Here is an 11,530-nt window from a genome sequence, read left to right on the forward strand (position 1 = left end):
ATATGCACGTACAGAGATTTTGTGCATTCATTATTTAATACTCCTACAGTATCTGTATCAATAGGAATGTGTATATTAGAGTGTTCTAGATAGATGTAATCATACATCAGAGCATTTCAATGTGTTTAAAATAGACGTTTGTCAAACATTTCAAAAGTTCACTCGTTTTTACATAGCCATAGGGTTCCAGACACACCCAATCATAATGATAAACATTCCAACGCTTTTGTAATGGTCCAAAAACATGACAGACACAAAGTTTGTGTAGCTCATCTGGTTTTACAGCCAAAACAGTTTTAGTTAGCAGCCATTGAAGTCGCGATGGCGACCCCAATGGCGCATCTGACATTAAAGGCACAGTAAAACGGAAATGGTGAACAACATGAAAATGGTGTTTCCACACCGGTCTGAAGTTTCTGAACCAATCAGTGCGTCGCATCCCTTCAGGCGATGGGACGGTAGCTAGGGACGTTAGCTATGCTATACGCAACAGCATGGTATGTGTTTGTTTATAAATCAGATGGTCGGCCAGCTACACCAGTTTACTGTTATGTGGCTTATTTCTACCCTATAATGTTTTCAGATACATATTTTAGCGTGATGATTGAGTTGAAACCGAGTAATACACTGTCTGGATGATATCTTGAATGGAAATAAAAACGGAGTATTCTGTAATCAGTAGCAGCTGACGGAGGCGCAAATATGGGGAATTAAACGGGTGAGCTTCATTGTTATTGGCTTTTATCGATGTGTATCTCTACACGTCATCACGCAGCACATTTTCGTTTTAATAAATAAATAATGCAATTGTTTTTATGGACCTTTGATATAAAAACACACAGAAATGAGAATTTTCAAAAACAATTGGCATCCATTGTTAGGTATGCCCATATGATGACCACGGATATGGTCTAAAAGTGTGAAAAACGTCTTTTTCATTTCACTATGTGATACTTGAATAATGTATGTTTCATACCATATGTTGTAATAATTCTGACCTTTATTGCATTTGTCTTTAGTCTTGTCAAGTTTTTGCATTATTCAATTTAGGGGGTGTGGTAACAATTTGATAGATTTGTAGCCTTTGTGGGCCGAGGTGCACTGCTTTTCTTTTCTACCTTTCATTACACAGTAGGTTGTGAACATTTTTATGTATGAAATATAAGCTTTTGGCTAAATTGACTATGTGTATGCTTCGTGCTGTGTGCCAATAACGTTAGTTGAAGCGTTTTTTTTTAACAAATTTAATTGCTACATTTCATGATCTAGATTCACATATGAGTAAACTAAGGCACCAGTAGCCTACTTGTTTCAGATGTTAGGTATATGTATTTATGACATTTGAGAAAGATTTTGTGTTGCCAAAATCAATATAACACATTTTACAAGCAAAAATAGCAGCACAAGATTTTCGTTTTTTGGTTATATACTTTTATATACATTTCTGGCCTGTGACAAAATACTGCAGGATATTATGAGCAGAACTTTGAACCCAAAGTCCAGAAGGGTATTATCTATGAAAAAATGCATTGAATGTGTAGTACCCATGACGCGGGAACGAAACTGAATGAAAAGGGACCTCACAATATGGCCTAAAATGGTTTCAACCCAACACAAAGTAGTCAATAAAGGCAATAGCCTACTTCTTTTTCCACACACAGAATTGAAAACAGAAAATGAAATGCAGCAGTCCTAACCTTAATACAAACGTTGGGATTAATAAAGTGACAACTTTTACAATATCTCCATTACCATTTTTCCAGATGAATTCCTTATTATAATATTTTTACATTTTGGAAAAGATTTGCTCTGCCATGTGAAATCAAAATGCCACCGAATTCTCTCATTTTCCTTGTCTTCATGGCCCAACTTGTGAAAGCTGCATGCTTTTATTGTGAAGGCAAAAGTTTCTGAATGTCCTCTGTGCCTGCATATCTCCACGTGCTGAAAATGGCTGATCTACAAGCTCACAACGCGTCGCGGACGGAACGCTTTGTGAGCTTGTAGATCAGCTATTTTCAGCACGGAACACGTTGTACGACGATGAATAAATCAGGCATCAGTGCTCTTCACTCACTGTGGAGGAGATGTCTTTTTGTTGGCAGATCGTATGGACACATACCTCCTCGATGGAAAAATAACAAGCTATTGTAATTTGGAAGCTATTCTTCGTGCCGTGGTACATTTAATCAAACAACAACAAGTGCACAGTGAAATTGTACAGCTGAGAAAGATTAGTTAATTTGTGTCGGATAAAGGTTATTGGTGGGTATTCGTGAACGATCGTTCTTTGAATGCGTTCAGGGACAACACTGAGCGTCAGGCGAACGTCCAAAGTTTTTATCAATGGGACGGGCAAGGACCGCAGGATGTTATTTTTTTTCTTCCTCCCTGCAAGTCGCACTGGTGCAACCTCGTTACATTTTTACTCGCACGTTAAGAAATTAAGTATTATATGCGACCTATTAAGTCGCACGCTGGAGCCCTGACTGTTTTAGAGTTGTAATTGTGCAAGTTAAAGTCTTGTTTTCTGTACAACCTGAGTTTATGAGGAGCTGACTAAGTGACAAAAAGTGTTTTTGAGTGTAAAAACAAACTTTGTGACTTTACGTTGAAGACAAACAAAGAGAGATTTCTGGAAACTGAACTGAACTGTCTCACTCACATTGAGAATTGATTGATTTAATTATCTGAACTGCACTCTCACTGTTGGATTCATTGAACATTGATTGAACATTGCATTGATTATAAGAGCCACATACATTTTTGAACAGAAACCTTTGGACACAATTTTGACATAGCCTACATTACACAAACCTATAGGGGAAGAAAGAATAGCCTACATTACAAAGTGTGAACATCATTTCATTTGAAACGTTGACAATATTGCACTACTGTTTTGATAATTAATTGATTGCTTTTGTTTTGTTTTGGGATTTTGACTAGTTTTTTTTCTTTTTCTGTAAGGTTGAACTTAAAGGTCATTTAACTTTTAAAAAGGTTGTTTAAAGGTAGGCTACTACCTGACTTTACTAGAAATAGGATTTCTTGGATCTATACTTGGTTGATTTACCTAAATTAGGGATATTTTTGATTGATACACTTTAAGGTCTTTGAACTGAAGGTTATTTAATTATTTACCTGGTGACTTGAGAAAGGGAATTGTTTTCTTTTCTAAAGTGTATTTACCTTGATATCTGTGAAAATAAAAGTGTTAAAGGTTACTTACCTGTCACCTGAAAAATAAGAGTTAACTCAGAAAGAAAAAAATGTAATAGGACTTACCTGTTAAAATAGGCTATTAACAACTCATTCAGTGCCACATGACGCCTATGGACGCCTATCCTGTGACGCCCTCGTTGCCATGGGCGCCTTTGGACGCCTTAAAAAAAAAGAAAAAAAAATCCTCTAATCTGGTGTTCAGGTGATGATATTCACATTACATGCACAATTGTATTACAAATTCTTTCTTTTATTTATAATGGACTTCGGTGGCAACGAGGGCCAAAAGCAGAGGCAGAGGGGGCAGGGCCGTCACACTGGTATCCACCTGTGGCACTGGATGGATAAAGATTACTGACCGGTCATAAATAGGAAATAATATTAGTTTAACTAAAGTGAACAAACATTTAGTTGACAAACAAAATAGGAACTAAACCTGAAAGCCTACTATAAATAAGGAAAGGGTTAAACTAAGGGTTTTGGATGTTTATTCACCTACCTACCTCCACCATTGTAAATAGTTGTATGCATACTATTTTTTGCTTTTTTCTATCTTCAGTAAAACTGCCGGCTTATTACATTTAAGCTCTTGTCTGGTCTATTTATTTCCACCACTCCTTATGAATCTAGAAGCGTCTATACTAGTCCAGTAGCATACCCATTAGTTGCCTGTGATACAGTAACACAGTAGTGCTACACCTACTTGTGTTGTTGTTTACTATAAATATGTATTGATATAGGCCTATAGCATCATCAAAATCACCACCATGCAGTCCCCCCCTGGTATTGGTATTATTATCACTAACTGTACTGAAATTAAGGCATGAATGAATGGCCTGGAAGTGGGGTTTTAAAGGTTTCAGGGGCAAGACACTAAACTCCTAATAGCTCAACAAACCAACATAATCATACAAACAAGGACCAAATCAATATTAAAATCAAATAAAATTGATGGTCTTACAAGAGCAAAAACACAACCCCACAAAAAAGAAGGAAGTCAAACCAGGACAACATGAGCTTTGTGATTCACGTGGTCTTATTTATTCTCATCATTTCAAAACAAGTCACTGTATAATTTATAATATAATGCAAACCTGAATCATAACAATTATACAGAATACTAAACATGTTAATCAATAATAATCAATGAAAACATGTATCCCTAATACCAAAATAACTGTAATTTGACTGATTCATGTGCACTACAAAACAGCATGCAAATACATATATATTATCCAAATAAAATTACCTTGGGAGCTACAATGCAATGGGCGGACTGCCTTCCTTTTGCCACTACAGAATACAAACTTCATCGTTAAAATTAATCACTCAATCTGTCAGTTCATCTCTACGTCTGTCCTCAACGTGATTCAAAACCAAATGACACATTAAAGAAATAATAGTCAATTCAATTCAAACAACCTGTCATTAATCAATAATGTTCTTATCACCATGGAGCAACAGTAATCACGCCTGGGTGAATATATACAGTAGGGGCACTATTTCCGTCCATGCTAAACCCCTTTTCCCTAAACTACTTTGCCTTGTCAATGTACACCGACTTAACCCTGGCCATTTTAACTAACATTTTAACTTCAAAATAGTAGGGAAATAAAAATATTTTTTTCCCCTAAACAAGTAGTTTATGGATAGGCCTAATGGACAAAAATAGAGCCCATATGGTTTAACAGGGATTTATTAGATGAAATACATTCTAACTGTGGTCATACAGGGTGACACGGATCTTCCCTGGCAACACCTTCAGAGATATATCGTTGTCAAAATTACTAAAAAAGGGAAAGAGCTTCTCAGTGAAAGTGTGTGTGAAGGTGTGCAGGTGTGTGTCAGTGTCGGGATCAGAGAATGACAGCTCTCCTCTGTTCCAGTCCAGCTGGACTCTGATCCTCTGAGGTTTGTGCTTCAACGAGAGATCAGTGATACCAGTGACGTTCCTGAATGCTCTGTATTTACCTTTAAAGAGCTCTAACTTCCAGTATTCACCACAGATTTCTCCCTTTCTTGGGTGAGACTCGGCTAACACACCCAGATCCCAGTTTGTATTGTCTCCAACCTCAACTTCCCAGCTGTGAACACCTGAGTTAAAGCCCTCAGAACCCAGGACATAGCCATGATAGTCAAACCTCTCCATGTTGTTAGGAAGCAGGCTCTCTTCAGATTCCAAACGTATCAAGCTGGTCAGACCATCATACAGGCTACACATTGCAGGGGCAGTGTTGGGGTCGAGAATGACAGGGGTGTAGGAGACAATGTCCTTCATCCTGTCCCATACTATGAAGGCCAGGTTGCCCAGGTGTTTGGCCTCGTCTATCAGTGCTCCTGAGAGTGGCGGTGGGTCCTGCAGGGTGAGCTGGACTCTTTCCATCGTGGTCTTGTAGTTTTGCAGGAACGAGACGTGGTCGTCAGCTCTCAGTTGGTCCTCGGTGGCTTGGATTGCGTCTGAGAGGGTCGCCATTTCTTTGCTCAGCCCATCTCTCCTCTCCTTTATCTCCTGACTCTTCTGTGCCTCTTCAACCATCAGAATGGCAATCCTGGTCTCCTCTTCCTCTTGTAGGAACTGATGAAGTTTCTTAAACTGTTCCTTAATCTGCGTCTCTGTGTTCTGGGCCTGAACCTTGAGGTGATTTTCTGTTAGTTCATAATTAGTTTTAACTTCATCAAATACCTCCAGTTTCTGCTTTAAAGGCTTCAGTAATTCTTGGACTTTCTCTCTGCAACGCCCCGACACTTCGCCCACAGGTAAGAACTTGTGTCCGGCGTGTTTTTCTGAATCCCGACACACGAGACACGCCAGCTGTTCATCGTCCACACAGAAGAGCCTGCGCTTCTCTCCGTGTTCGGCACAGAGTTCCTCCGAGCTCACCGACAGTTTCTCCTCCAAGAAATTCTCACACAGGTTCTTCAACACCAGGTTTGTAGGAGGATTGTTACTGGAGGATGTTGTTTTACAAACAGGGCATTCATGTGTTGGTCTTCCTGTCCACCATCGCTGCAGACAGCCTTTGCAGAAGCTGTGGCTGCACGGCAGCAGAACAGGATGTTTAAAGATGTCGCAGCAAACCGGACAGGTGAGCTCCTCCTCTTGACGAGTCAAACGAGAAGCCATGTTGTCTTCAGTCACACTCTTCTGACGTGGAATGTTCCCGGAGTCTGTTACAGCTGGAAGACAATTAAACAATGATTAACATGATGAGTAGCAGCAGTAAGGCTACTTCTTCTAGCTATACAGTAGTCCACCTGCCCCGCCCCCGAACTGCCTGTCATGGTGTCAGAGGCAGCTTGTGTGTAGCACTTTACACAGCTTTACACAGAGTTGTTTATTAGATATGTTTATAACCTAGTGAGTGAGAACTGTGTGCCCTGCACACCTAGGACAGTTGCCAAAACTGTTCTCCTTTTTGATTATTCCTTTTTTTATGTTTACCTTTAGGGGAGAGCCGCCAAGGATGTACCATTTTTCACGTTTCATTGTTTTACTCAGAGATCCGTTTATCTACACATGTAATATTTTCAGGCAACGGACCTACACATGTCTGCTACCATAAACCACTTCAAGTTATTTTTTTTATAAAACAGCTCGGGAGTTATTAAACCGAACGTGGACGCTGTTCCAGTGTTACAATTGCTGCGCATGTCGGATTAATTGTAACGGCATGCATGATAAATGTAACAACGCTAAAAAACATCATTAAACATATCGTTTTCAGCTTAAAGCAATTATATTTCATTGAAGCAACTCCTTAGCATTGTTTTCATACCATGGATGTGATAAGAAAATATATCAAAAATAAGGGAAATATTAAATAGTATCGGGTGTACCAGTTCGGGCTTTTTTTTTTTTTTTGGTCAGAAATACATTGATTAAACAAACGTTTGATTTATTGAGTTGTACAATGTTATAAAACCCTACAATAATTTTAGAATACACTACACAATACAATACAAATTTAGAACATATAATATTGGCCAATATGTCAACTGTGTAAATATGACCTATAATGGTATTGAATGGAGCCGGCGTGTGTTACAATTGATCCACTTCCGCAAGTTTTCTTTGCCGTTGCTTACAGACCAGAATGAACGTGCATTCCGTCTAAACACGATGCAAACTAATGAAGAACATAAGCATGAAGACATCCATGTGGATTTTTATTCGCCAACATCAAAGAAAAAAATTGTAGCACACATATACTCCAGGTGTAACATTTTTGCTTTTTGAGAAAAATCAGTTTTTCGCCAATAGCTCCCCGTAGGATGAAGGTAAACACTTCAAACTTCCTGGGCACGTAGAGTACGTTGCTGTACACATACTGACGCGATGGCGTCATGGTGGCGTTGACCAATCAAGAGATAACGTCCATGTTACAACCGTGAAGCGTTACAACCTTGGCGGCTCTCCCCTACTATTATTATTATTATTATTACACAAAAGTGGTCACAACAACTATACTTCTAGTATTAGCAATACTAGTATTAGTAATTCAGAAGTGGTAACAGCAGTAGGACTATTAGTTGAATTAGTTATGGTATAGTAATAAAACTTAGCCTGGTAGTAGTAGAAGTAGTTGTGTTGTAGTAGATGGTAGACTTTAGGCCTAGTTGTTCTGTTGTATCAGATTATGTGTTCTTACCTAAGATTGAAGCAGTTTTTACCAGAGCTGTCCTTCCTTCCTTCCTTCCTGCCTGCCTGTCTGCCTGTCTGCCTGTCTTGAAGTTGTGATGATGTTAAATGTTGTTCTGTCAAGTCTGACTGACTCTCATGACTGAACAAGGAACTAGCACTTTTTCACACACACACACACACACACACACACACGTGCAATACCTGTTTATCTGCCATCATGTCCACACATGCCAAGCATTTCTGCACTAAACACTAATGCAAAATATTGTGACACTCTGGCTGGTCCATGTTGACTTACTTTACTTTTTACTTAGCTGTGGATAGCTATCCAAATAGAGATCAGTGATCAGAGAGGATGAAGTAATGTAGAATCATAGGAATTATTTTATAACCATGTAGCCTAATACTGAAAAAAACTTGCTAATTATCTGTCAATGTTACTTTATTTGTTTATTTGTTTAGGAGATTTTTTGTAGGGCAATACAGGTGAGCTAGTTGGGAATAATAGATAGATAGATAGATAGATAGATAGATAGATAGATAGATAGATAGATAGATAGATAGATAGATAGATAGATAGATAGATAGATAGATAGATAGATAGATAGATAGTATAGCAGTTCCATTTTCAATTTTCAAGAGTGTACCAGCCTTTTTTTTGCAACTGAATGGCTGGAAAATGGAAATTTATAGTTCACATAGTACACATAGTGCTTGCATAAACATTCCTTAATGATTATATCTGGTTTCAGTATGTATTTTCCCTATTATTAAGGTTATTGTAGCGGCCAATTTGTATTGGTGGTGGGGAGGGGGCGGCACGGGACTGGGGTCACGAGACATGGCCATTGGCCAAAGCATTTTATTGGGGTCCCCAGCCAAAAACGTTGAGAACCCCTGGCTTAGGGTATTGTTGTAGTATTGAGAAGAAGGACTTACCGGTAGTTCATTAAGGGGTTTTAATATACTTGTGTGGTTTAAAGGTGTTTATGTATTTATTGTATGCTATGTATAGTTATTCGGGATGCACTGGGGAGGCACTGGGGAGTCACTAGGGAGGCCCCTGGGAAGACATTGGGGATGTACTGGGGAGGCACTGGGGAGAAACTGGGGAGGCACTGGGGAGGCCCCTGGGAAGACATTGGGGATGTACTGGGGAGGCACTGGGGGGAAACTGGGGAGGCACTGGGGAGGCCCCTGGGCAGACATTAGGGAGGTACTGGGGAGGCACTGGGTAGACAGAGTAAAACAAAATGAAAGAAAAAAAAGCCCCAGGCGGCTGCATGCTCGGCCTGCAGGAAGGGCCGGGCCTGTGTGACATAATCATCAATCATCAAGTTATGCGGGAACGCCTACTGAGTGGCAAAAAAGTACTTTATGGCCATGACAGCCCATACATCCAAACAGAAAAGTTGCATTTGATTGCATTGATCAACGACATTAAACTCACTTTGTCACTCGATTTGCCTCTCGATTTGCCATTCACTCTATGCATGTGCCATATACCCTCTATTCATCTATTGGCTGTCTCTACATCTATAGGCAAAACAGAGTCGATTCTCTTTGAGTCTACAGCGAAACTAGTCCCCTGGGTTCAAGGTTGTAGTTGGTGACTTTGAAATCGACGAAAGATTCAATGAAGTACCTATAGGGTGTATATTGGATAATAATTTATCTGGAGAGAGTATGGCACTACAGGTCATAAATTAGGTTAAAAAGAAAAGAGTAAAATTCCTCGCTAGAACATCCTCATTCTTAAATAGAAATGCAGTGGTAATACTAGCAGGAGATCTGGTCCAGTGTAATGTGTAGCTTTGAAAAATAAGCTCCAAACCTCACAAAATAAATTAGTTTAGGGTTATCCTAAAACTCCATCCCAGAACACATCTTCTCCCTGCTCATTTTGATAGCCACAAATGGCTCAGGGTAGACGAAAGTGTTTCATTAATAAAACTGTGTATGGTCCACAGGATACAAATCAAGGACACCCCGACATACCTTCATAAGTATTTTTCTAAGGTTATCTACACACACACACACACACACACACACACACACACACACACACACACACACACACACACACACACACACACACACACACACACACACAAAAGGGTGCAATACCTGTTTATCATGGCCACACATGCCAAGCATTTCTGCACTAAACACAAAATATTGTGACACTCTGGCTGGTCCATGTTGACTTACTTGACTTAACTTAACTTTTTACTTAGCTGTGGATAGCTATCCAAATAGAGATCAGTGATTAGTTGTTGAGAGGATAAAGTAATGTAGAATCATAGGCATTTTATATATGTAATACTGAATAAAGCTTGCTAATTATCTGTCAATGTTACTTAATTTTTTTATTTTGATGGGGCATATAGAGGGTATGCGCAGGCATGAAGTGAATGTGAAATCGAGTGGCAAAGTGAGTTTAATGTAGTTTAACGTTGTTTAATGCAATCAGAAATGACCTTTCTGTTTGGATGTACTGTCAAGGCCAGAAAAGTAGTTTTTTGCCTCGCGTTCCCGCATAATGTCCGGGTATGATGATGATGTCACGCGCATACCTTCTATTAATGGACATTAGCCTATGAATGCAACGTAAATACACCAGATTCAGCAAAGTTACTAGTTTACATGCTAAGGCCCCCCTCAAAACATAACAAAGCAGGCAGACAGTGAAGCACATTACACTAGGAAAGCATAAAATCATACAAACAAGAACAATGTACAACGGTATGAAGTGCATCTATATGGTTTAGGAGATTTTTTGTAGGGCAATACAGGTGAGCTAGTTGGGAATAATAGTGATTAGTGAATCATTCCTTAATGATTATATCTGGTTTCAGTATGTATTTTCCCTATTATTAACCCATTGCCCGCTAGCATTTATTGAAAATCACACCCGTGTGAACCGAGTGGTGCAACTCCCCTCCTCCCCCCCCCTCCCCCCCCCCCCCCCCCCCCTCTCTCTCATTAGCAGGCAACAGTGCAGTACTACCCCTACTGGTATATACTGGTGCTCATTAACGTCACATAGGTGCATGTACAACATATAGACACGGACATTGCTGTTCCTTGGAGTGGTTGCACCACTCAGAAAATAGGATCTAATTCACGCCATTTCTTTTTTAAATTTTTAGCTCTTATTTTGAAAAGCAGCCATTTCCGGTCAGCTAGCAGTAGACCTAAACTGGGAATCTACACGGAGCTGGGCAGGCCTTGTTGACAATGTGAATCCAGACCGGAGCTCTGGGGACCAGGGTCACGAGACATGGCCAAAGCATTTTATTGGGGTCCCCAGCCAAAAACACTGGTAATACTAGCAGGGGATCTGGTCCAGTGTAATGTGTACACAGAGGTCAAGTACCTCGGAGTCATTTTAGACTCAACCCTAACATTTAAAAAGATGTGAAGAAAGTCACTAATACGATTAAATTCAACCTTCAAAATTTTTAACAAATCTCCAGGTGGGACGAAATCCGGGCACGGCGGAGACGTATAGTCGTGACGTATTATCTTCCGTCGTGGCTTATTATTCAATACGTCGCAGCTTAAATAATAATTCGCCAGGACTTAATAATAATTCGTCGCAGTGTTAAGAATCCGTCGTGGCGTGAGGACTCGTCGCGGCACTCGTCGGGGCTATAGCTACCC

The 11,530-nt window shown here is 39.8% G+C and overlaps 1 protein-coding gene across 1 annotated transcript; it reads right to left on the reverse strand.

Annotated features, from left to right (window-relative positions):
• Window positions 1-4,936: 4,936 nt before the first annotated feature.
• LOC310876856 (nuclear factor 7, ovary-like) lies at window positions 4,937-6,346 on the reverse strand (the record flags this gene model as incomplete). Its single annotated transcript, XM_083790508.1, has 1 exon — window positions 4,937-6,346. One exon carries the CDS (start codon window positions 6,344-6,346, stop codon window positions 4,937-4,939), a length of 1,410 nt encoding a protein of 469 aa, XP_083646634.1.
• Between the last annotated feature and the right edge of the window lie 5,184 nt (window positions 6,347-11,530).

The sequence above is a fragment of the Protomyctophum parallelum genome, assembly GCF_964188405.1.
Source record: "Protomyctophum parallelum genome assembly, chromosome: 19".
Lineage (NCBI taxonomy): Eukaryota > Metazoa > Chordata > Actinopteri > Myctophiformes > Myctophidae > Protomyctophum > Protomyctophum parallelum.